This window comes from Lolium perenne, chromosome 3 (genome assembly GCF_019359855.2).
Source record: "Lolium perenne isolate Kyuss_39 chromosome 3, Kyuss_2.0, whole genome shotgun sequence".
NCBI classification, from domain to species: Eukaryota; Viridiplantae; Streptophyta; class Magnoliopsida; order Poales; family Poaceae; genus Lolium; species Lolium perenne.
The window spans coordinates 68,273,457-68,300,758 of record NC_067246.2 but is presented as its reverse complement, the minus strand read 5'-3'; the positions used below and the strand labels follow the sequence as shown (position 1 = coordinate 68,300,758).

The following is a 27,302-nucleotide window of genomic DNA, read 5'->3' as shown; positions in this document are numbered from 1 at the left end:
AAGGATGAAAGTTCTAAGGTTGTGTTGTGCTGTTGCCACTAGGGATAAAACATTGATGCTATGTCTAAGGATGTAGTTGTTGATTACATTACGCACCATACTTAATGCAATTGTCTGTTGCTTTGCAACTTAATACCGGAGGGGTTCGGATGATAACTCGAAGGTGGACTTTTTAGGCATAGATGCAGTTGGATGGCGGTCTATGTACTTTGTCGTAATGCCCAATTAAATCTCACTATAATTATCATGATATGTATGTGCATGGTCATGCTCTCTTTATTTGTCAATTGCCCAACTGTAATTTGTTCACCCAACATGCTGTTTGTCTTATGGGAGAGACACCTCTAGTGAACTGTGGACCCCGGTCCAATTCTCTTTACTGAAATACAATCTACTGCAATACTTGTTCTACTGTTTTCTGCAAACAATCATCTTCCACACAATACGGTTAATCCTTTGTTACAGCAAGCCGGTGAGATTGACAACCTCACTGTTTCGTTGGGGCAAAGTACTTTGGTTGTGTTGTGCAGGTTCCACGTTGGCGCCGAATCCCCTGGTGTTGCGCCGCACTACATCCCGCCGCCATCAACCTTCAACGTGCTTCTTGACTCCTACTGGTTCGATAAACCTTGGTTTCTTACTGAGGGAAACTTGCTGCTGTACGCATCACACCTTCCACTTGGGGTTCCCAACGAGCGTGTGCTTTACGCGTCATCAAGCTAAATTTCTCGGCGCCGTTGCTCGGGGAGATCAAGACACGCTGCAAGGGGAGTCTCCACTTCTCAATCTCTTTACTTTGTTTTTGTCTTGCTTAGTTTTATTTACTACTTTGTTTGCTGCACTAAATCAAAATACAAAAAAATTAGTTGCTAGTTTTACTTTACTTGCTATCTTGTTTGCTATATCAAAAACACAAAAAAATTAGTTACTTGCATTTACTTTATCTAGCTTGTTTTATTTACTGTTGCTAAAATGGCCAATCCTGAAAATACTAAGTTGTGTGACTTCACAACCACAAATAATAATGATTTCTTATGCACACCTATTGCTCCACCTGCTACTACAGCAGAATTCTTTGAAATTAAACCTGCTTTACTGAATCTTGTTATGCGAGAGCAATTTTCTGTTGTTAGTTCTGATGATGCTGCTGCCCATCTTAATAATTTTGTTGAACTATGTGAAATGCAAAAATATAAAGATGTAGATGGTGATATTATTAAACTAAAATTGTTCCCTTTCTCATTAAGAGGAAGAGCTAAAGATTGGTTGCTATCTCTGCCTAAGAATAGTATTGATTCATGGACTAAATGCAAGGATGCTTTTATTGGTAGATATTATCCCCCTGCTAAAATTATATCTTTGAGGAGTAGCATAATGAATTTTAAACAATTAGATACTGAACATGTTGCTCAAGCTTGGGAAAGAATGAAATCTCTGGTTAAAAATTGCCCAACCCATGGACTGACTACTTGGATGATCATCCAAACCTTCTATGCAGGACTAAATTTTTCTTCACGGAATTTATTGGATTCAGCTGCTGGAGGTACCTTTATGTCCATCACTCTTGGTGAAACAACAAAGCTTCTTGATAATATGATGATCAACTACTCTGAATGGCACACGGAAAGAGCTCCACAAGGTAAGAAGGTAAATTCTGTCGAAGAAACCTCTTCCTTGAGTGATAAGATTGATGCTATTATGTCTATGCTTGTGAATGATAGGACTAATATTGATCCTAATAATGTTCCATTAGCTTCATTGGTTGCACAAGAAGAACATGTTGATGTGAACTTCATTAAAAATAATAATTTCAACAACAATGCTTACCGGAACAATTCTAGTAACAACTATAGGCCATATCCTTATAATAATGGCAATGGCTATGGTAATTCTTATGGGAATTCTTACAACAATAATAGGAGTTCACCCCCTGGACTTGAAGCCATGCTTAAAGAATTTATTAGTACACAAACTGCTTTTAACAAATCTGTTGAAGAAAAGCTTGGGAAAATTGATATGCTTGCTTCTAAAGTCGATAGTCTTGCTGCTGATGTTGATCTTTTGAAATTGAAAGTTTTGCCTAATGAAAATCATCATAATAAAATTGTTACTACAGCAAATGCCATTCAAGTTAGAATTAATGAGAATATAAGATTAATGGCTGAACTACGTGCTAGGTGGGATAGAGAAGAAAATGAAAAACTAGCTAAAGAGAAGAATGTAGCTAAAGTTTGGACTATTACCACCACTAGTAATGCTAATGCTACACATGTTGCTGCACCTCCTACTATTAATAATAAAAGAATTGGTGTTAGCAATGTTTCCACTTCTAATGCAAAGCGCGAAAAACTGCCTGAAACTGCTAAAATTGCTGAAACTGCTTGTGATAAAGCTGCTGAAATTTTTTCCAACATTGGGGATGATGATCCCATTGTTTTAGATTATAATGGTTTGAATTTTGATGATTGCCACATCTCTGAAGTTATAAAGTTCTTGCAAAAACTTGCTAAAAGTCCTAATGCTAGTGCTATAAATTTGGCTTTCACACATCATATTACAAATGCTCTCATAAAAGCTAGAGAAGAGAAACTAGAGCGTGAAGCCTCTATTCCTAAAAAGCTAGAGGATGGTTGGGAGCCCATCATTAAGATGAAGGTTAAAGATTTTGATTGTAATGCTTTATGTGATCTTGGTGCAAGTATTTCTGTTATGCCTAAGAAAATTTATAATATGCTTGACTTGCCACCGCTGAAAAATTGTTATTTGGATGTTAATCTTGCTGATCATTCTACAAAGAAATCTTTGGGTAAAGTTGATAATGTTCGCATTACCGTTAACAATAACCTTGTTCCCATTGATTTTGTTGTCTTGGATATTGAATGCAATGCATCTTGTCCCATTATATTGGGAAGACCTTTTCTTCGAACTGTTGGTGCTATTATTGATATGAAGGAAGGTAATATAAAATATCAATTTCCTCTTAAGAAAGGTATGGAACACTTCCCTAGAAAGAGAATGAAGGTACCTTTTGATTCTATTATGAGAACAAATTATGATGTTGACACTTCGTCTCTTGATAATACTTGATACATACTTTCTGCGCCTAGCTGAAAGGCGTTAAAGAAAAGCGCTTATGGGAGACAACCCATGTTTTTACCTACAGTACTTTGTTTTTATTTTGTGTCTTGGAAGTTGTTTACTACTGTAGCAACCTCTCCTTATCTTAGTTTAGTGTTTTGTTGTACCAAGTTAAGCCGTTGATAGAAAAGTAAGTACTAGATTTGGATTACTGCACAGTTCCAGATTTTTTTGCTGTCACGAATCTGGGTCTACCTCCCTGTAGGTAGCTAAGAAAATTAAGCCAATTTACGTGCATGATCCTCAGATATGTACGCAACTTTCATTCAATTTGAGCATTTTCATTTGAGCAAGTCTGGTGCCATTTTAAAATTCGTCAATACGAACTGTTCTGTTTTGACAGATTCTGCCTTTTATTTCGCATTGCCTCTTTTGCTATGTTGGATGAATTTTTTTGATCCACTAATGTCCAGTAGCATTATGCAATATCCAGAAGTATTAAGAATGATTGTGTCACCTCTGAATATGTTAATTTTTATTGTGCACTAACCCTCTAATGAGTTGTTTCGAGTTTGGTGTGGAGGAAGTTTTCAAGGATCAAGAGAGGAGTATGATGCAACATGATCAAGGAGAGTGAAAGCTCTAAGCTTGGGGATGCCCCGGTGGTTCACCCCTGCATATATTAAGAAGACTCAAGCGTCTAAGCTTGGGGATGCCCAAGGCATCCCCTTCTTCATCGACAACATTATCAGGTTCCTCCCCTTAAACTATATTTTTATTCCATCACATCTTATGTGCTTTTTCTTGGAGCGTCGGTTTGTTTTTGTTTTTTGTTTTGTTTGAATAAAATGGATCCTAGCATTCACTTTATGGGAGAGAGACACGCTCCGCTGTAGCATATGGACAAGTATGTCCTTGGTTTCTACTCATAGTATTCATGGCGAAGTTTCTCCTTCGTTAAATTGTTATATGGTTGGAATTGGAAAATGATACATGTAGTAATTGCTATTAATGTCTTGGGTAATGTGATACTTGGCAATTGTTGTGCTCATGATTAAGCTCTTGCATCATATGCTTTGCACCTATTAATGAAGAAATACATAGAGCATGCTTAAATTTGGTTTGCATATTTGGTTTCTCTAAGGTCTAGATAATTTCTAGTATTGAGTTTGAACAACAAGGAAGACGGTGTAGAGTCTTATAATGTTTTCAATATGTCTTTTGTGTGAGTTTTGCTGCACCGGTTTATCCTTGTGTTTGTTTCAAATAAGCCTTGCTAGCCTAAACCTTGTACCGAGAGGGATTACTTCTCATGCATCCAAAATACTTGAGCCAACTACTATGCCATTTGTGTCCACCATACCTACCTACTACATGGTATTTTCCGCCATTCCAAAGTAAATTGCTTGAGTGCTACCTTTAAAATTCCATCATTCACCTTTGCAATATATAGCTCATGGGACAAATAGCTTAAAAACTATTGTGGTATTGAATATGTAATTATGCACTTTATCTCTTATTAAGTTGCTTGTTGTGCGATAACCATGTTCACTGGGGACGCCATCAACTATTCATTGTTGAATTTCATGTGAGTTTCTATGCATGTCCGTCTTGTCTGAAGTAAGAGAGATCTACCACCTTATGGTTAAGCATGCATAATGTTAGAGAAGAACATTGGGCCGCTAACTAAAGCCATGATCCATGGTGGAAGTTTCAGTTTTGGACATATATCCTCAATCTCAAATGAGAAAATTATTAATTGTTGTTACATGCTTATGCATAAAAGAGGAGTCCATTATCTGTTGTCTATGTTGTCCCGGTATGGATGTCTAAGTTGAAGAATAATCAATAGCGAGAAATCCAATGCGAGCTTTCTCCTTAGACCTTTGTACAGGCGGCATAGAGGTACCCCTTTGTGACACTTGGTAAAAACATGTGCATTGTGATGATCCGGTAGTCCAAGCTAATTAGGACAAGGTGCGGGCACTATTAGTACACTATGCATGAGGCTTGCAACTTGTAAGATATAATTTACATGATACATATGCTTTATTACTACCGTTGACAAAATTGTTTCATGTTTTCAAAATCAAAGCTCTAGCACAAATATAGCAATCGATGCTTTTCCTCTATGGAGGACCATTCTTTTACTTTCAATGTTGAGTCAGTTCACCTATTTCTCTCCACCTCAAAGAAGCAAACACTTGTGTGAACTGTGCATTGATTCCTACATACTTGCTTATTGCACTTATTATATTACTCTATGTTGACAATATCCATGAGATATACATGTTACAAGTTGAAAGCAACCGCTGAAACTTAATCTTCTTTTGTGTTGCTTCAATGCCTTTACTTTGAATTATTGCTTTATGAGTTAACTCTTATGCAAGACTTAATTGATGCTTGTCTTGAAGTGCTATTCATGAAAAGTCTTTGCTTTATGATTCACTTGTTTACTCATGTCATATACATTGTTTTGATCGCTGCATTCACTACATATGCTTTACAAATAGTATGATCAAGATTATGATGGCATGTCACTCCGTAAATTATCTCGTGTTATCGTTTTACCTGCTCGGGACGAGCAGAACTAAGCTTGGGGATGCTGATACGTCTCCGACGTATCGATAATTTCTTATGTTCCATGCCACATTATTGATGTTATCTACATGTTTTATGCACACTTTATGTCATATTCGTGCATTTTCTCGGAACTAACCTATTAACAAGATGCCGAAGTGCCGCTTCTTTGTTCTGCTGTTTTTGGTTTCAGAAATCCTAGTAAGGAAATATTCTCGGAATTGGACGAAATCAACGCCCAGGGGCCTATTTTTCCACGAAGCTTCCGTAAGTCCGAAGACGAAACGAAGTGGGGCCACAGGAGTGCCCAAACCCTAGGCGGCGCGGCCCCCCTGGCCGCGCCGGCCTATGGTGTGGGGCCCCGTGCCCCCTCCGACTTGCCCTTCCGCCTACTTAAAGCCTCCGTGACGAAACCCCGCACCGAGAGCCACGATACGGAAAACCTTCCAGAGACGCCGCCAACGCCGATCCCATCTCGGGGATCCAGGAGATCGCCTCCCGCACCCTGCCGGAGAGGGGAATCATCTCCCGGAGGACTCTACGCCGCCATGGTCGCCTCCGGTGTGATGAGTGAGTAGTCTACCCCTGGACTATGGGTCCATAGCAGTAGCTAGATGGTTGTCTTCTCCCCATTGTGCTATCATTGTCGGATCTTGTGAGCTGCCTAACATGATCAAGATCATCTATCTGTAATTCTATATGTTGCGTTTGTTGGGATCCGATGAATAGAGAATACTTGTTATGTTGATTATCAAAGTTATATCTACGTGTTGTTTATGATCTTGCATGCTTTCCGTTACTAGTAGATGCTCTGGCCAAGTAGATGCTTGTAACTCCAAGAGGGAGTACTTATGCTCGATAGTGGGTTCATGCCTGCATTGACACCGGGACAAGTGATGTAAAGTTCTAAGGTTGTGTTGTGCTGTTGCCACTAGGGATAAAACATTGATGCTATGTCTAAGGATGTAGTTGTTGATTACATTACGTACCATACTTAATGCAATTGTATGTTGCTTTGCAACTTAATACTGGAGGGGGTTCGGATGATAACCTGAAGGTGGACTTTTTAGGCATAGATGCAGTTGGATGGCGGTCTATGTACTTTGTCGTAATGCCCAATTAAATCTCACTATAATCATCATGATATGTATGTGCATGGTCATGCTCTCTTTATTTGTCAATTGCCCAACTGTAATTTGTTCACCCAACATGCTGTTTGTCTTATGGGAGAGACACCTCTAGTGAACTGTGGACCCCGGTCCAATTCTCTTTACTGAAATACAATCTACTGCAATACTTGTTCTCTTGTTTTCGCAAACAATCATCTTCCACACAATACGGTTAATCCTTTGTTACAGCAAGCCGGTGAGATTGACAACCTCACTGTTTCGTTGGGGCAAAGTACTTTGGTTGTGTTGTGCAGGTTCCACGTTGGCGCCGGAATCCCTGGTGTTGCGCCGCACTACATCCCGCCGCCATCAACCTTCAACGTGCTTCTTGACTCCTACTGGTTCGATAAACCTTGGTTTCTTACTGAGGGAAACTTGCTGCTGTACGCATCACACCTTCCACTTGGGGTTCCCAACGAGCGTGTGCTTTACGCGTCATCATCGCCTAGAGGGGAGGGGGGGGGGGTGAATAGGCAATTACAAACTCTTGCGGATTTGTCTTGTAAGAATGCGGAATTAAACTATCATTTAGTTTACAAGCACAAACCCTAAATATGCTAAGCTCAACTAAGTGTAACAATAGCAACTAGAGCTAAGCAAGATAGGCTCAAGATATATGTAGCACAAGTGATAGCAAGATATATATACTTCAAGCACGATGGCTATCACAAGGAAAGAGAGCTCGGGTATAGAAATAACTGAGGCACGCGGAGACGAGGATGTATTCCCGTGTTCCCTTGCTTTGCAACAAGGTACGTCACGTTTGGAGGAGTGGAGGTCCCACGAAGGATTCCCCGCGCCACGAAGGCTCACCCTATTCTCCGAACCACACCCACGAAGGATAATGGCCCTTTCCTTATGGTTAGCTTTTCCTCCGCTCCGGAGATGGCAAGCTCCACAACCACTTCACAAGCTCCACGAAGGAGAAGCCCGGGCCCCTTCACAATCTTCCACGAAGAGATCACTGGGACACCAACCAAGCCAACTAGGAGGTCACCCTCCAAGAGTAACAAGCTCACGGTCTCTCACTCGAACAAATCGTGGTGGAGAGCTCAACACTATGCAATGATGCAAAGCAAGAACACCGGAGGTGTTCAAGTCCTTCACACTCAAATCCCACCAAAGCAACGAATGCTAGGATGAGATTGGAGAGGAAGAACAAGGGGGAAAGTCAACTAAAGACTCCAAGATCTAGATCCCAAGAGATTCCCTCACTTAGAGAAGAAATGGTTTGGTGGAAGTGTAGATCTAGATCTCCTCTCTCAAATCCTCAAATATGAGCAAGAATGGTTGGAGGAATCAAGGGAGAGAGCAACTTCTTCAAATGCAACAATGGAGGTGAGAGAGAGAGGAAGAAGTTCTTGCTCGAGGTGGAAGAAGGGCTATTTATAGTCTAAGGAGAAAAATAACCGTTGGGGAAGAAACGGGGTGAAAAACGCATAAAATTCGGGCAGAAAAACAGCCCAGCCGGTTGCCAGGCCGGCCGACCGGCCTGGGCGCTGAGGAGCCCGGTCGGCAGCCTGGTCCGACCGGCCCAGCAACCGGGTGCGGCCGGTGGCGCGCCGGCGGCGGGAAGGCCTCAGGCCGCGCGGGAGCGGCCCAGGCCGCGTGGGCGGCGGCGGCCCAGCAGCGCCGGGCGGCGCGGAGTGTAGGCCGCGCGAGGCGCGACGGGGGTGCAGGCCGCGTGGGCCTCCGGACTGAGTGGCGGCCCGGTCAAAATCCGGTCGGACCGGAGGGGTAGCTGGGCTGCCCGGCGCGTGGGCCGGTGGCCGCCCGGTCCGGTTGGCACCCGGTGCGGACCGGGTGGGCCGGCGTGCGGCCCGGCAGGCCGGGCGGCAACCGGCTGCCTTCCCCCTTTTTTTCTTTTCTTTTTCTTTTTCTTCTTTTACCTTTTCTTTAATAACTATTGCTCCCGAACTCCGATTGACATGAAACTAATTTCGTTGGAAAGATAATAACAAATGCTATCCAATAGAAAGTGCAAACTCAAGAAACTGTAGGAGGGGATTTTATCATGAATATAAAAGGGTAGAACCTTATATCATGAATAACCGGTAAAATCACCCAACCTCGAAAACGCAATAGAAGATGGATGCGAACTCCGTTTTCGATGAACTTGGGCTTGTTGTAAAGCTAGCAATAAGCTCAAGAACCTCACATAGAGAAACACCAAGAAGCAATAAGGATATGCAAAGTATGCAAGGGGTTGAGCTCCCTAAGACGATGTGATCAAGTTACCCAACCGAAAGCCCCTCTTAATAGTGCGGCTATCTATCCTATAATCCGGTCTCCCAACATCCACCTTGAGACCGGTAAAAGGAAAACCTAGCAAGGCCATACCTTTGCCTTGCGCATCCCGCTTGATCTTGATGATAATTATTCAAGATTCACTCAAGCCGGAATGCCTCTCTTGACCAATGTTGCTTCGTGAAGACTCACAAATGCTCCCCCATACACTATGATGGGAAAGCTCCATTGATGCACATCTTCACAAGTCCATTATCATCAAATGGACGGCAAGCTTCAAGTATGTGATTCACTTGAGACGCTTATCTTGAACTTGCCCAACTCAACCTTGTATCTTCACATACTCACATAAGATAGAGCATGGCTAATATTGAGTTCCACATAAGAACTCCATCTTCATTTCTTCTTATTGATCATATCACATATATATATCTTCATACCGATGATCTTGATGCCAATACACAAGATATACCTTTATCTTCATGGCATCCATACTTGAATCCAACACATGGAGAGCAAGTAGTACCTATGGAATATTCCTTCATATAAACTCAATGAAAACATTAGTCCATAGGGGTTGTCATTAATTACCAAAACCACACATAGGGGCAATGTACCCTTACACTAACATTGTCATCAATTCTAACTTGAATGACATTCAAAGTCTTGCTTTCTTTAACATCACGATCCATAACCTTTAGTTTAAGAAGTTCAACATAAAGAGCAAGGCTATCAACTTTAGAAGCAAAACATCAATTTTACCAAACTTTTCCTCAATAGATTTATTAAAAGCAGTTTGTTTACTAATAAAGTCCTTAAGCATGACTTCAAGATCAAAGGGTGCACTTCTATTATTGTTGTAGGAATTACCATAATAATTGGCATAACTATTACCATTATTAGAAGGATATGACCGATAATTGTTAGTACCAAAATTATTCCTATAAGCATTGTTGTCAAAATTATTGCTTTTAATGAAGTTCACATCAACATGCTCTTCTTGAGCAACCAAAGAGGCTAAAGGAATATTATTTGGATCAACATGAGCTTACTATTAACAAGCATAGACATAATGGTATCAATCTTATCACTCAAGGAAGATATTTCTTCAACGCAATTTACCTTCTTACCTTGTGGAGCCCTCTCAGTGTGCCATTCAGAATTATTTATCATCATATCATCAAGGAGTTTTCTTTTAGCCCCCAAAGTGGTGGACATAAAGGTACCTCCAGCAACTGAATCCAGAAAGTTTTTTGAAGAAAAATTCAGTCTTGCATAATTTTTTTGGATGATCATCCAAGTAGCCAGTCCATGAGTGGGACATTTCTTTACCAAAGTTTTCATTCGTTCACAAGCTTGAGCAACATGTTCATTATAAAAAAAATTAAATTTCATTATGTCACTTCTCAAGGATAAGATCTTAGCAGGAGGATAATATTTTTGAATGAAAGCTTCTTTGCATTTAACCCAGGAATCAATACTATTTCTAGGCAAAGATAACAACGAATTTTTAGCTATCCCTCTCAAAGAGAAAGGAAACAATTTCAGTTTAATAATGTCTCCATCTACATCCTTGTACTTTTGCATCTCACAAAGTTCAACAAAATTATTAAGGTGAGTAGCATCATCATCAATACTAACACCAGAAAATTGCTCTCTCATAACAAGATTTAACAGAGCAGGTTTAATTTCATAGAAAGCTGCTTCAGGAGCAGGTGGAGCAATAGGTGTACACATGAAATCATTGTTTTTTGTGCTAGTAAAGTCACACAACTTAGTGTTCTCAGGATTACTCATTTTAGCAAGATTAAAACAGAGCAACAAAAATAAAACTATAATAGAAACTAAAAAAAATTATGTTTTTGATAAAAAGAAGCTAACAAGACAAAGTAAAATAAACTAAGCAAAACAAAAACAAAGTAAAGAGATTGGAGATGAGAGACTCCCTTTGCAGAAATCCTCTTTCTCCCCGGCAACGGCGATAGAAAAGAGTTTGCAGTTGCCGTGGGAGTTGGCGATATCTATGGTGTAACTTTTTCTTCAGTTCCCCGGCAATGGTGCTAGAAAAGAGCTTGATGTTGTGCAGAGCACGCAGTTGGAGAACCCCAAGAGGAAGGTATGATGGGCACGGCAACAAGTTTTCCCTCAGTAAGAAACCAAGGTTTAATCGGCCAGTAGGAGAAATAAATCACTTCTGAAGGTGTCGCTGGCTGACTTTGGCAGGGCGCACTACCGGTGTCAGCAACAATGTGGAATATGCACACAACACAACCAAAATACTTTGTCCCAACTTACAGTGAGGTTGTCAATCTCACTGGTTTTGCTGAAAACAAAGGACTAGACGTATAGTATGGAAAGAGATGTTTGTTTGCAGTGAAATAAAGAGAACATGAATTTGCAGTAAAGAAACAAAACAAGTATTCACAATAGATGGTTTTATCGGTGTAAAAGAAAGGACTGGGGTCCACAGTTCACTAGTGGTGTTTCTCCATAAAGATAAATAACATGATGGGTAAACAAATTACAGCCGGGCAATTGACTGAATAAAGACCATATATGACAAGATGATTACTATAAGATTCATTTGGGCAATACAAACAAGATTCATATACCGTAATCCAACTGCATCTATGACTAATAATGCACCCTCAGGATATCATCCGAACAACTTTGGGTATTAAGTTGCAAGCAACAAATTATTGCATTAAGTAAAGTATGTAAAGTAAACAATAGAATTATATTTGGATAAAGCATTGCTATTTTCTCCCTAGTAGCAGCTACATATCTACAACCTTAGGAGTTACTGTCACTCTCCCATATTACTAGAGGCATGAACCCACTATCGAGCATAAATACTCCCTCTTGGAGTCACAAGCACATACTTGACCAGAGCATCTACTAGCAACGGAGAGAATGCAAGATCACAAATAACATATAAACATGTCTATAATCAACTCAACCATAGTATTCAATATTCATTGGACCCCAGCAAACACAACATGTAGCATTACATAAAGATGATCTTGATCATGATAGGCAGCTCACAAGATCTAAACATGAAGCATAAAGAGGAGACATTTTCGGAGGCGGGCATGGTGATGAAGAGGCCTCCGGTAATGATCTCCCTCTCCGGCAGGGTGCCATGAAGAGGTTCAGAACCCTCCCGAACTAGGATCGATGATGGCGGCGGCTACGAAACTTTTCATGGATGGAGGCTCAGGTGTTTAGGTTTTTTCCGAGGATGTGAATTTATAGGCGAAAGGGCGAGGTTGCTGGACGCCCGAGGGGCCCATACCATACGTAGGCGCGACCAGGGGGTGGGTCACACCTAGGGGTGGTGTGGCTACCCCCGACTCTTCTCCGTCTCCCCTTTGGACTCCGTCTTCGTGACAGTAAAATAGGAACTTTGACTTCGTCCAATTCTGAGAATATTTCATGTACAATTTTTCTGAAATATAAAAACAATAGAAAACAGGAACTAACACTATGACATTTTGTTTATAGGTTAGTTCCAGAAAATGCATAAAAATGCAACGAAGTGGAAACAAAACATATAGAAATTGGTATAAAACAAGCATGGAACATAAAAATGATAGATACGTTTGCAACGTATCAACCATCTATTTCTCTTTCGAAGAGAATTAGTGGTTAGATTTTGGGACAGATGACATAAAGCCAAGAGATATTATCGTATGAATGCTTCAACAGAGAGTGCATCTCTTAATCGAAATCTCTGCAACTTCACAAGCACTAACATCATTCAATATGATCTCAATTTAAACAAAAGAGAGGCTCAACAAAACAAAACTCCTTAGCATTGATGATTTTGCTAGGCACGACAATTTCAGAGGATGGGTGTTGTTGTTCAATAACGCTCCAACTAGGTACACGAGAGAGGGAGAGGTGGGATATCTAAGTGGTACATGTGGGCATGGAGCAAATTTCTCTAACCCTAACTTGTAGCTCAATGGGTTGGTACATATGTACAAGAGATGAGAAGGCAAGGGAAAGAGACCAAGGTTTTGAGAAGGATTAGTTGCCCAATTTAATTACTCTACAAGGTCTATTTGCAAAATGCACCAGCAAACCATGTTCTAATGCCCTCTATATTGAATATAATTGCTTAGTCTCTTCCAACATTTTTGTTGTTGAGCTGTCTAGTGCACACAATTCCACATGATATCAGATCCAGCCAACATAGTATTGAAAATAAATATTTACGATCTTCCTAAAAAAATCCAAAGATACACGCCTAAAACCCGTGCATAAAAGACCCACCGATGTAGAAGTGAGGTGTGGTGTTAAATAAATATATATAATTTGTCCCACCAATGTAGAAGTGAGGTGAGGTGTTAAATAAATTTATATAATTTGTCCCAAGAAATCGGTCTTGTGATTAAACTGGATAGTGCATGCAATCACACGCTCTAGTCAATGATCCTCTAGCTAGTGGCCCATATAATCCATCGGTAAACAATTTTTTTTAAAATATAAAATGTTTTTTTTGGCACATATAGAATCAGTTTGATGCATAATCCATCGGTAAAAAATGTTTTGAAATATAAAATGAGTTCCATGCGATAGACCTCCCATAGCCCCGTCCGTCCTCCTTCTCCCAACCCCCGGCTCCCCAATTTCTCTCCTCACCTCGGCCGCGCACAGAGCACCCACACCGGTGCCGGCGGCGCCCTTCACCGCCAGCGATTGCGACATACGTGGTCCTCTAACACCCTCCCGGCGCGATCCCTGCACTGAATCGCGTCGCCGCAGTCTGGATCGAAGCCGCCGCCGCAAACCCTAGCCGTCGCCGCTCGATTCCTCTCCGACATCGACATCGACATCGACATCGGCGAGGGCGGCCCGGAGGAGAGATCTAGGGCCGCGTTGCGTAGGCCGGATTTCCAAATGATCACGGAGAAGAGGTGAGGCCCTTGTTCGATCCTGACATCCTCCTTAAGGCGCGCCGTTCACGGTTTGACCGGTCGATCTCAATTTCTGGGTGGAAGCTGTGCGTTTGATTTGGGTGAAGGACCGTCCCGTGGTCGTATGGTTCTTGTAGGTAATTTTCACTTGCCAAATCAGTACGCCCTTGATTGCGGGGTTTTGATAGGGTTTGAGGGTTATAGTATTTTCTCTGTCCTTCGATAGATTTTGCTGTTCGATTCCGCGCATCTTTTGGTATGGCGTACTAGCGAGAATTCACGTGCACTCTTTCGAAGGGATTAGTGCTGGCGACTATGGTTGTCCATCTCTGACTTCCTGGTTCATTCTTCCTGTGTGTACTCTTTCATCAGTTAGGCTGTAACTCGAGCTGTACGCATGGGCTACCACTTTGGCCTTGCAGACAGTCTTGCGTACTCTAATGATGCAAGATATTAGAAACGAGGTAGACAATTTGGTAAATTTAGATTTTTTCTGCTAGTGCTGCAGGGTTGCAATTACCTATGCACATGCACACTCGCTTCAGGCTACCTTTTCCTAGCAGTGCAGCCTAAATTATTATTAAACCTCGCAACACAGGTTCTCCTTGATTTTGAATTTGGAGGTTCACTGATGAATTACTCGATCCCGTTTAATACGTTTTGGTATCTTGTCTTCAGTTAGCTACAAGGCACCAGGGCATGTCATCCCCTCTTCAATTTGTTCAAGTTTTGATTTATGAGGCCGTCATGCTACTGTAGTTGAGTTCTGATCCCTGCAACTGCTGAATTTGTAATAAGTAGGATGTCTGCAAAGGTGTCAAGGTACTATGATCACTTACCATATGCTTTGGCACTGTCGATGGGACGATGGGTGTATTCACATAGTTAAGTTACGTATGAAACCTGCCACCAACATAATTATGGGTTAGTCATGTTTCATACAGTTTTGAGCTCTATGCGTTTAATCTTCTTCATAAGAATGGTCTGAAAATGGTCACTTGCTGTATCCTTTGGCACTGCCGATGGGTGTATTCACATATTAGTTAAATTATGTATGAAGCATGTCACCAGCATAGTTAATGGGCTTGTCATGTTTTCGTCCTATCTTTAGCTCTATGGCGTTTAATCTGCTTGATGAGAGTGATAGCCTGAAATTGGTGTACATTTTTTTTTTTTACTTTGTTGACAAATTTTAAATTGGCTCATTTTTGTCCTTGAGATTAGTTTTGTAAGGTTAATTGACCGTATGATATTTAATCAATTATATCGAACTGTAATATTATCTCATGAAGCATCATTTTGATTGTTATCAACCGTTGATATTGTTCTTGTTGCTACTCCGTGTTAGCTAGTCTGGTGAAAGAACTTTTTTTGGGGGGATGGTGAAAAAGCATTTGTTGTGATTCGTTATCAAAGTTGCTCGATGTTTTGCTGAACCCTGTAAGACAGCATAACTTGCTTCACCAGTACTAAGGTTTTCAACTTTTTTTCTTTAATCAGAACCCAAATAGATGAGAGCCATATTTTGTTTTATTTCCACAAATGTACATGTGTAGTTTGACCTTTAGCTGTACATATCAGAAAGTTTTTCAACTCCCAGGTTGCCCAGAAGCACCTTTTATGGACATATTTGGCCATTTAAATTATTTCAAAAACTTGCTGGTAGAAGTGGTTGTCTTTACTACTTCGTATTTGTTATCATAGATGCATGATGTCCAGTGACAGCTAAATTTTTTTCAGGCTTCCGGAAGTTAATTCTGCTAGGATGGCTGATTGGGCTAATCTTCAGACTGATATTGTTGGTACAATCATAAGGAAGCTTGCCATCCCTGACTATATCAGATTCCGTGCCGTATGCACCTCGTGGAACCGTGTCTGTGCCTGCAGGGATGTATCCAACAATCCAAGGGTAGACCCATGGCTGATGCTCCCCACAAAGATGCTCGAGGATGCTAAATTTTTCAGCATACCTGAAAGAAAGAATGAAACCATACGCATCCTGAGTATTGCCACGATCTGTGGCTCCGCGTGGACTCCTGTTGGTTCCTCCAATGGTTGGCTTGTCTTCTTCAACCCGACTCTGGGAACCATCCAGCTGGTTAATCCAATCAGCAGCGCTCAGTTCCAACTCCCCCCAGTTGGATGCAAGCTGTTCTCCAAAGCCGTGTTGCTTGACATGAGTGAGAGTAACTTCAGCGTTGCTGTCATCTATGGCGACCAAAAAGGATACAAAGTGACATGCAAAGGAAGCAAAGGCTGGTCATCTGTTGATTCAAAACACGTCCTGATAGATGTCTTCAAGCACAGAAGTCAACTTTACACCATTGACATATATGGTACGGTCGAGCTGTGGGCAGAGCCACCCAGTGCATGGCCGGATGAGGATGGCTTGCTGGTGGATCCAAATCTGCATCACAACTTTGCGCTGGATGAGGACGACCCGATATGGGATCAATATGTGTATGACAACTGGATGGAGGACCAGCCGGATGAGGATGGCCCGGATGAGGACGGCCCGGATGAGGATGGCTTGCTGTTGGGTCCAAATCTGCATCACAACTTCGCGCCGGATGAGGATGACCTGATGGGGGGCCCATATCTGCATGACAACTTCGAGCTGGACGAGGAGGGCCCGCTGGTGTATCCAAATCTGCATCACAACTTCGGCCCGGATGAGGATGACCCGATGGGTATTCCATATCTGTATGACGACTTGGAGCTGGTGGATCCGCTGGTGGATCCAAATCAATTAAACTGTCTGGTGGAGACCCCAGCTGGTGATCTCATGAAGGTTAAGCGTCAATCTGAGAGCAAGTTTGTGGTGTGGATCCTGAACAAGGGGACATCTTCCTTCGAGAGGACTAATGACATTGGGGAATTCGGGCTGTTTGTCAGCCGCTACAGCTCGTTCTGTCTCCTCGCTAAGGACCATCCGAACGTGAAGTCGAACCACGTCTACTTCATCGACAGCTACATGAACCTGTGCGCGTTCAACCTCGAGCATGGGACCAAGGAACTCGTGGAAGCCCTCGAAACACTCGGTGCGCAGAATCAGCAAGACATGTACTTGCAGGGGCGCCCAGGAGTACATTCATTCTTATGGTTCACCCCTTCACTGAAATGAGGGAACGCGTGCAAAGGTACATATAGCCCCTTGGAACTTTTGTGGCGAAACCAGCTGCCTGAACTTGAACAGCTCATCGGTTGCATTGTATGGTATATGCAGCTTGCCTGTGCTGTTATACCCCCTCCGTCCTAAAATAGTTATCTTAGTTTTGACAAAATTTGGATGTATCTCTAAATTTTGTCAAATTTTAGACAAGTTGGCATATCCAGATTTGCCGTTTTATCAACAGTTCATCAGGGTGACTATAATCTGTAGTTTTTGAGATCTTGTTCAGACTTGACTTTGAGTCACTGATATGTATTGCTCATAGAACTTATAGGTCCGTCGGTCCGTGCCTGGTAACTCGGAAAAGCTTCGAGCCACATACATTTGTGCCCATGTACATCCATGATGCTCGCTCGCGTCATGATTTCGGGTCATCTTCCACATCGTCGTGTAACAGAGAATATCCTATAAATCGATGACGACGCTGTCCAAAGCCACTCAAGTCTTGGTCAACATCAGACTCGACGAAGATGTGGTTTGTAAGTGCGGCCATAAAGTGACAGCACGTCGCTGGATAGCGAATGCCACTCGTTTGTACAGGCACGAATGGACATGTCTTTATTTGTCTAGCTAATTGATTAATCATTTTTAGGTGACTGAAAATTACCATATTTTCAGGCAACTGAGAAATAGGACCCTTCCGTTTTAAATTAGTTGACATAGCTTTATTTTAAAATGAGCAAACATACACACTAAAAAGTGTATAAATATACATGTATCGAGATTAAATTTGATCGAAACTGCATCAGGAATGGAGAGATAACAAAATGTCTTTGAAATACAAATAAACAGGGAAACCCCAAGTGTAGTCCAGGTTACATGTAATCAATTTTCAAAACTTTTGTTTTTAAAGTTTTTTTTTTAAAATCCCGGAGGCAATATTGTATTTTGTTAGTATAAATTTTAAGAACGAAATACATTATATTTAGCTCTCAGTAAAAACAATAAAATCTCATAAAATGACAAAATAGAGATACTAGTGTACCGTTCATTACTACTAGATTTAGATGTGCGCCTTGGCGCACGATCCCGTGGATTTCACATCTTGTATAACAACAGTAAAAATCAGGTGAAAAAATGATAATATCTGTAAATTTAAATTACCCAGTTCAAAGTCATTATCTCGTGAAGTTGAAACATATAAGAAAATGTGGAGTGCAAAAGAATAGACATATGAATAAGGCATCGCGTTCCAGAACGAAGTACAAAAGCAAATATCTATATCTGACTTAACATTTTTTTTATCTTATAAACAAATAATATTTAGATTGTAAAAACGTGTTTCAAGCCACCATAGAAAATGAGAACAAATAAAAATAACCAAAGAAGATAAGGGCAAATGTATATGATATATAGAATGACTCAAATAATCTTAAATGGTACCTCAGCACTTTGGGAGAATCTGAATGAACATACAGAGAGACTGTAAACAATAACAAATATTCAAAGCATTCCTTTTCTACCAAACGTGTTTGAGAACCACCATAATATAGAGGAAACATGATTGGTTAACATTCCATTGACCATCAGAGAGGTAATTACAGATAGTTAAGTAGAGAAATGTGCCAAACACAAGTGAGAAAATAGGAAAATATATTACAATAGGGACATGAACACATTGTTCAGAGATTACATTAGCTAAACACATGGAGGGGGTACCATTCAGGTTTAAAGCAAAGTTGTTCAAACACAATGACTCCATGATCAGAGAGCAATACTCCAACAATACTCCGGGGCGACACATGGGGTCACTCATTAAGCAGTGGAGGAAGAGAGCGTCACTCATTTTACCAGTAGAGAGTTTGTGTAGCACAAGTATTGTGAAATTGTATGTAACTCTATGAAAATACCAGTGTGTATATGTTTAGATTGATGAATGAATGAATAAATAAATGAGCATGTGGTTTGTTTCCCTTTATTTTAAGGATGTTTGAAATATTTTACTGAAAAGGGAGTGATCCTACTGCTTCTAACAACTTAGTAATACTTCACAATGCTTATATGAGCTAAACTGTCGATGGGCTTGAGATGATACTTGAGTGCACATGGAGAAATCAAGTACCTCAGATCCAATGCATCATTTGAGAAAATTACTAATCGAAGTTCCATCAGTTTTAGCAAGCATAGAAGATTAAAGAGAAGCTCTGTTAACACAATTAACAGAGAAATCTGTGTCAAGGGCATTATGATGATGAGCAACGAAATTGGTAAGGTACTCACTATAATAATCTAGTGCCATTGGAGAAAGCATTTTACCTTCCTTCCATGTTTATAATCAAACCACCATGTCACCTGCTTAAATCAGGTAAAAAAAGTGCCTCAATCTTACTTTATAATCTCTGCCCACTCATGAACCCATAATGTGCTCACTAACTGTTGTAAAACTACAACTGAAAATAAGGAAAAATCAGGTTAAATTTCTGCATATAAATCTTGTGGTACATCCTTCATAAATCTTCTGGACAAAATGAAAAGGCTGCAACCACTCTTACACAATGGAAAGAATGAAAAACTAAATGCGCACCACCTCATATTCCAGCCATAGAATACAAAATGCATACTTACTGTTGCCAATTAAGAGCAGAGCAACAACCAGCAATCCAAAAAAAAAGTCATCACAATAATTGGCTCGTTCTCAAGATAACAACTACAATGGACAATGTTAGAGCACAAATCAGGGATTTACACTGTATATAATTCTTACCTATATAACAACATGAAGAAATAGTAGAATACATAGAACCAATTTTAGAATCAAAGAACAAACTTGAAGAGGTAACCAACATGAACATCTATGGCATTGACCATATCCAGCACATGTGTGAGCTCTGGTTGCTGAGTAGTAGAGGATCATACCCTTGTGCGATAACTGTATTTGCTGCAAGGAAATGTACCATCTTCCACTTTTAAGGCAAAATGACTCTGTGGCAGATGGCTGACATAGCAATATGAGTTAATCAACAAACCATGGAAGCTAGAATCAATATTCATGAATCCAATCCAATCAAAAAACCACGGATGCAGCACGAAAAAGTGCGGGTATGTGATTGGCACTTTGAAAATAGTATGTACGGAAGGTCAACCACAGATCAATAGAATATTTTACCGTGTTCTCGCCGACGAACAACGTCTCCGTCCTCCTTCTATAGGTGCCCCAAGGCCTCACAGTAGGGTTCTTTGCGCCCGCATGGCGTACCTCGTAGACGAATCTGGCGAAGAACCTGTTTGTTCGAAAAGCCATGATGCTCCGCCGCCGGCACATCGAGGTGGAGCAAACGCAGCCAGGGGAGGGGATGGAGACATCACCAAATCCGGCGCCGCAGCAGCCACCCACGCAAGAACCCTGACTCGCCGCGGCAGCGGGGAAATTGACGAAGGCGGATGCCCGCATCGCGCCAGCGGGGTGAGAGGCGCTGCAGGGGGACGCCGGGAGAGAAAGATATTGAAGAGATTTAAATGTGCGCCTTGGCGCATGATCCCGTGGAGCTCATGCCGATGTAACGATAAAATTTACTACCAATATGATAATACATTTTTTACAAAAGTTGCTGCTAGAACTAAATTAGGACAAACAGAGCAACAAATTGTTAAAAGTGATAATTATTAAATAGGAGTTGTGGAGAAAATTTGAAGAGCCCCATTTACAACAAAAAAAAAAACAGTTTCAAGCTAACTAAATTACGATACGGCCATCTATTCAATTTCATGGTAGCATAAGATTGTTTCAGAGCACTATATTGATACCAACAGTAATCTCCTAAGCAAAATACAATATTTGTGATGGCCAAAATAAATTAGGTAGATGGTCTTACTCATACAGGAAATTAAAACTTGGAAATAATTAACCACTGCGTTATTGCCTTGTGTCTATATTAAGGCGGAAGTCAGAAATTATGGCATGAAAATCGAAAGATCCAATATTAAATAAAATGTAATACATGCAGCCATACTGATTATATCCCCATATTACTCATGTATCCTTTTGTACCCATTTTCTAAATCTAAAACTTACCACATTGCTTTCTTTCCTGTGTATAGGTGTAAGACAGAATATATCAAAGCATACACCTAAAGCCTTGTAGTATCTATAATGGGAACTTTCTTATTCACAAACGAAAAAACCACGATAAGTAGAAAGTGTGCTCTGAAGCAAGAAACAAAAAATGACAATCACGCAGTAAATTAGCGCAAGCTAGGTAGTACAAAATAAGTAGACAACCAGTTACGTAAAATAACAAGCAATAAATATCTGATTGTATGTCCACTCAAACATTCGTAGCATAAAGGGAAAAATAAAAACCTTGATCCATTTTATATCTCAACTCCATCTGATATTCATGGGGTGTTACCGAATCCGAGTGTAAACAAAATAGGCCGGAAACACAACACACAAAATATTCAGGTTTAAACCAAAGGCAGCTCCGAGTTTAAGAGGTTTGAAGTTTCAACGTCTAGGAAATGAAATCAATATCGTCATTTAGGAACACATATTCTACCTTCTAATTGGTCTCAGCCAGTAAGTGAAAACACACAGGACCTAGTCATTCCAAAAGGAAGTTCAAAAGACAAAAGTTCTTTCGGATTGATAAGCTTTTTTGTAAAATGATGTATTAATTAAGCTCAGAGAATAGGCTACAGAAGAATTCAGCAGCAAAGTAAAGCGAGATAATACATATATAAGGTGCAACTTGTACACTGAGATTGTCTTAAAAATAATAACTTGAACCAGTATGAAATTCACACATATTAGTCCAATCTATTAGAGATTGGGGGCGAGAAAACATGGTGGTGTCAAAAGCAACCAGATTTCTCTGGTGAAGCTCCCATCTGAAGTAGCAATGCAAAGTCATTCCCTGAATCTGGAACATGGGTCTTCCCTAGCACCCATCAGGTGAAATTTTCCAAAACACCAATTCAAATTACTCCGATCCAATAAAGAGCATAACAGAGAAGAAATAAAGAGCATTTCAATCCAATATCTTCAAATGGAGCATCTTCGCACACCCTCGAATGTGCTAGTAAACAACAACAAATCCTAAAAGAGTCTATCAAAGTTATAAAGAGGAGAAACAATTTTCAAGAGGGGTCTCGAAAAAACTGCCATGAACCGCACTGATTGAACTACTCGACTGTAAATTTGGTGCTATTTACCAAAATGGAACTTTGCAGATCATGCATGTGAAAAAATATATGCAGGGAACATATGCAAACCTGTTCAGCTACAATATTCTACAACGTCGCCAAAAGAATTGACTACTGTATCTGAATGCTAGCAGAAGAACTACATCCATGTGAAGAAACTACATTATAATTCTGCAATATGAATATGAGTTCTGTATAAGTAGGCTTTGCAAACCAGTGAATATTCTGGCCCATATATTATACAACCTTGTCCAACAAATATATACTCCAGATTGGCAATTACTAATAACACACTAATACCAGAGTACAATGACACACTTAAATATCAGAAGCAACCAACTTTGGTATGTTGCTTCACCTCACTGAACTATAGAAGGCAACATTCTTTAGATGACACATGACAGAAGTTGCTTGTAAGCTTTACCACAAAAACACATGTAAAGAAGCAAGCTTGCCTTCTGGCTCAACTTGCCTTTGGCACTATAGAAGACAATATTTAACAAATGACTGATTTTTTTGTAATCTTTACAGAAAAATATGCCGAAAATCAGATATTCTGAAATGAAATGCTAACAAAATATATGACGATGTGAACCAAATTAGCGAGCTCTTCCTCCGGTGTATAAAAAAGTATCCTACAATCTTGACATAAACTACTAAACACCAAAGAATGGCCTATGATCACCAAGCGAAAATTGATAATTTCCCTATAATTGCTTTTCCATTCCCTCGCAACCACGACAGAGGCATGCCATAGGACCAATAATCACAGTACGACCAGATCGCAAAACATCCTGGGTAAGACACAGAAGGGACACAACGTAAAGTGAGAATAAACCGGGATCAAAGTTGAAGAATATCAGAAGGAAAACTACAAGAAGATATAGTAATCTGCAAAGGCATTGGAAACATAATTAACAAAACTGAAAACAGTGAATACTCTCTTCAGTGTACCGCAGACTGGACAAAGAGCTATGAAGCACCAATACAGCAAGACGGATACGGCGATACGGAAACCGAATATGAGATTTTAAAAATAACTTGGATTAGTTTCCATATTTGTGGTTCGACCTGCAAAAAGTGAATCTAAGAATCTCAAACAACACCGAAATCCTCATTTGTGAGTTAGCCCTCTAAGAATCTGAATTAGCTTCAAATTAATATGTTTTGTTTGTTTGTATACGCTGTACAGGTTCTCTAAGAAATTTCGAATAAGATAGAAATTAGTGAACCATCTATTATAACATGTGTTTCAGCCTTTAGTAAATAAAATAGAAGTTGTTAGGAAACTGTTGTTAGGAAACCAGCTCTCATAATTTGCTGCTCAAGTTTTATATATCTGAATATATATGACCATTGAAAAATGAACTAAATTTCATAAACAGACTGCTTTACTATGCAAGCAAGTACCAGCTCGTGTTTAGTGCTATCATAGTAGTATAACAGATGTTGAGATGCAACCATGGGATGAACGGAAGTGAATGCAGTGATCATTGGTTCGAAAAATCTGATTTGAAATTTCCATGACTTTCTAATTGCTCTGTCCCTACATATATTTTCAGACAACACTTCCAAAAACAAAATGAGATTCAAATTTTTTTGTGAACTTAGAAAACGTAGATACGAATTAGACCCACTTTTTTTTGGAACTTCTAGAGCAATTTAAGGATTCCTCAAAAAACATATGAAGCCACTCCGAACAGAAAATTTTCTGAAGAAAAGAGATACTAATATAGTAGTATTGATATATAACATATTCAGCTGTTCCATAAACCATGGAAATTAAGTTCAGAACATACCATGTGAAACACGGGAGTGCCTTCACTCCCATCATCTCCTGCTTGTCCCGAGCTGCAAATTTGGTGCATTAATAGAAAATCAGGCAATTAACCATTGTACTATAAATTGTAGAAATAACCATGAAGAAGCACATCATTACATTAGTTATTTTCAACTTCTATTTTTCCTATATCCATTTATGCAGCAAATACAAAAATAAACAATCTGATATTGATCACCGTCTTACTTTCGTGTTGCAGCAAGGAAAAAAATACTGGAGATTATAGCAAATACGGGTAGCTCAACCAACTAAATAATTTGTGCATAGGAAAGGAGAAATATTCAGGTGAGGTAAGACTGAAACCAAGAAGTAGTAAACCAGATATGATTCTTTAGAAAAGAAAAGGTCTTGCCATGCATCAGAATCACGACAATAACATCTGAATATGAACTGGCTATCACCTCGCAAAGATCTTGTGTAGCGTTACTTTTTCCACGTAGGTTTAACAGTTGATGTATCTAGTTTGGACTTGCCATAGGTGGCCAGTGATGAATCTCAAGCCATCACCTCTCTATACTGAAATGACCGCCTCCTGAAAAGAACAACAGGCTTAAATCATAAATGCAGACATCAACTAATAATAATCAGAATCTGTACAATTGGACCAATGCGTGTCTCAAAATTTCAGATTTGACACCATACATAAAGGCTGATATATGGTGATAGATTGCATATATGCACGTCACATAGTTGAGAGAGTTAACATAATGTACTGGCTGTAGCTTTAAGAAAAAAAACTATTAAGTATATGGCGATTCTTGTAGGTTCATCATTAAACTTGCATAATTTGAACATGTATAATTAGGATCACATAATTGAGATAAGTGATTTGCATAATATCAAAATTTTATCACCTCTCTCACACGCACATCATTAACCATGTATAATTAGTCATGTTGTAGTAGCAGGTCATCTAGCTGTTGCTGAGTGCCAATCTATACATGCTCAGTACCAATATGTACATATACATCAATGGAAGGCTACATTTGGCCATATTTGCACCACAAGCACTCAGAAAATTGAGGAATTGAGTATTCATAGAACAAATCTTTAACAGTCAATAATATATATATGTGCAATAGCCACACAAGCAAAGCATGGATTCATCCATTAGAGGAAGGATGATCTGTTGTTACCTCTCGATCTGCTTTTCCATGATAATCATTGAGAAGTTGTTGACGGAGTAGGCCTGATCTCCGACTACACATCACCGAGTACTCGTATTTGTGCCCATCTCCATCACTAGCACCAACTCACCACTGATAACGTGCAAAAAAAAGCCCAAATGAACAACTACAGGCCACACACACATATCATCATACAGTTTGCCTGCATAATTTTTCTACATCAAAACATACAAACTGGGAGAAAGAGAGGAGATGAACCTGCCAGATGAAGAATATGTGTAGAAGGGCATGTATATGCTATGTCAGTCGGAACCATTTGTTAGGATGCGCTTTGATGTCCTCCTTCTTGGTCAAGGATGGAGAGCAGCACCCCGTTCAACTCCCGTTGAGTACTGTCGCGCTCCTGCCGGCGACGAGAGAACGTAGCGGCGATTCAAACAACGTGCAGTGCTGCTCCATCCCGCCCATCCATTGTCTCCTCTTCTACTTCCTTCATCCCTTCTTTCTACCCTTCCCATCTTCCTCAGTAGGAACAGCGAATCACCCACACACAACAGCTGGTTGCACAAAAGAAAATAGCCTCAAAATTTAGGAAAAACCGTGCCAAGAAAATTCAGTTGGGGGAAGAAAAAACTCACGGCCTTGACCTCTCCCGCGGTGCAGCGGCGGCCCTTCCTCTGGTGCGGCTTGGCGGCAGCCTGGCGGTGGCTCGAGCTCCTCTCCGCTGAAGACGACGGCGCCGCAGCATCCGCCTCGCCGGCCTCTGGAAGATCCGCGCTCCACTCCTCTAAGGAAGCGCCCCTGGTGGCGTCTCCTGCTGAGCATGCGGCACGTCGTGCTCCACCGGCTGAGGCCAAGGAAGAAGCAGGCCGGAGGAGAGAGGAGCGACAGAGGCGGGAGGAGAGGTGCGCGGCGGCGGCGAAGAGGAGAGACACGCATCACGTCCTCCTCCTCCTGCTGAGCTCAGGGAGGAGACAAGCCGGAGGAGAGGAGGCACGACGGCGGCGAGAAGGAGGAGAGGCGCACAGCGGGGCAGAGATGAGCAAGGAGGGGATTGGGGGAGACGAGCGAGTGGGGATTGGGGACGAGCGAGCTGTGGTGGCTAGGATTTCTCACCGTGGGGGCTCCTTTTATACGGACGCGGTGAAAAAACGAACGGCCGAGATCCGTCGATGGGATGATCCGACGGCTCACAAGCGCTAATCGCTGTGAGGCCCCCTATGGGGGGCATCAATTATACCTTTAGATTCAGTTGCGCCGAAACCAAGATTTATTATTCTGATGATTTATAATATTATGAACGAATTGTTTTTTTACATTTTTTTGAAAATTTTGAACTCGAATTTGCAGAGGTTAAAAAACGTCCTCCACTCAGCCCGAGCTAAAAAAAAAAATCATTCTCAAAGAAACATCCTTAAAAATTGCGTTCGATGCAAACTATGATAGACATCCCACGGAAGCACGTGCCACGTCATCCCTCCCATATCGGCAGCTCCGTCCGACCTCCCTCTTCCTCCCACCCCGGCTCCCCAATTTCTCTGCTCGCCCCCACGGCGCACCCGCACCGGTGACGGCGGCGCTTGCGACATACGTGCTTCTTCTACACCCTCTGCGCACGATCCCTGCACTGAATCGCGCCGCCGCAGTTCGGATCGAAGCCGCCGTCAAACCCTACCCGCCGCCGCTCGATTCCTCTCCGACATCACCGACAGCGGCCCGGAGGAGAGATCCAGGCCCGCGCTCTGTAGGCCGAATTTCAAGGTTCTCACGGAGAAGAGGTGAGCCCTAGCTCCTATACGCGTGCCGTGTTTATTGGTTTGACCACTCGATCTCAATTTCTTGTTGGGGACTCGAGCGTTTGATTTGGGGTTCATCTGTCGATTCAAGGATCGATCCGAGGTCGTGCGGTTCTGATAGGTGATTTTTCATTGGCGGTTGGCGTGGCGCGTTGATTCGGGGGTTTTGGTAGGGTTTGGGGGTTATAGATTCCGTGGCATCTTTTCTTTTCTTACCTGAGAGCCAAGA

The 27,302-nt window shown here is 41.1% G+C and overlaps 1 protein-coding gene and 1 long non-coding RNA gene across 5 annotated transcripts; one reads left to right on the top strand and one right to left on the bottom strand.

Annotated features, from left to right (window-relative positions):
• The first annotated feature begins 13,667 nt into the window (after positions 1-13,667).
• Positions 13,668-17,542, top strand: LOC127341599 (uncharacterized). Of its 3 annotated transcripts, none has more exons than XM_051367460.2 (2): positions 13,668-13,996; positions 15,737-17,542. In XM_051367460.2, the coding sequence occupies exons 1-2, from the start codon at positions 13,980-13,982 to the stop codon at positions 17,118-17,120; spliced, it is 1,401 nt and encodes a 466-aa protein (XP_051223420.1). In that variant the 5' UTR covers positions 13,668-13,979; the 3' UTR covers positions 17,121-17,542. The 3 variants fall into 3 exon arrangements, with proteins under 3 accessions (XP_051223420.1, XP_071684079.1, XP_071684078.1); XM_071827978.1 differs by lacking the exon at positions 13,668-13,996 and adding an exon at positions 14,081-14,133; XM_071827977.1 differs by lacking the exon at positions 13,668-13,996 and adding an exon at positions 14,705-14,818.
• A 1,410-nt stretch (positions 17,543-18,952) lies between these two features.
• On the bottom strand, positions 18,953-26,367 carry LOC127341601 (uncharacterized). Of its 2 annotated transcripts, XR_007875666.2 has the most exons (7): positions 25,916-26,367; positions 25,536-25,834; positions 25,287-25,409; positions 24,552-24,682; positions 24,110-24,161; positions 20,275-23,104; positions 18,953-20,103 (listed from the first exon to the last, which is right to left on the bottom strand). It is a non-coding gene; the product is annotated as an uncharacterized lncRNA (long non-coding RNA). The 2 variants fall into 2 exon arrangements; XR_007875667.1 differs by lacking the exon at positions 18,953-20,103 and having other exon boundaries at positions 21,157-23,104; positions 25,925-26,367.
• Between the last annotated feature and the right edge of the window lie 935 nt (positions 26,368-27,302).

Coding starts and splice junctions, on each gene's coding strand:
- LOC127341599 (XM_071827977.1), top strand. CDS start 14,799: ATGTCTGCAAAGGTGTCAAG. Junction 14,819..15,736: donor ATGTCTGCAAAGGTGTCAAG/GTACTATGATCA, acceptor AATTTTTTTCAG/GCTTCCGGAAGTTAATTCTG.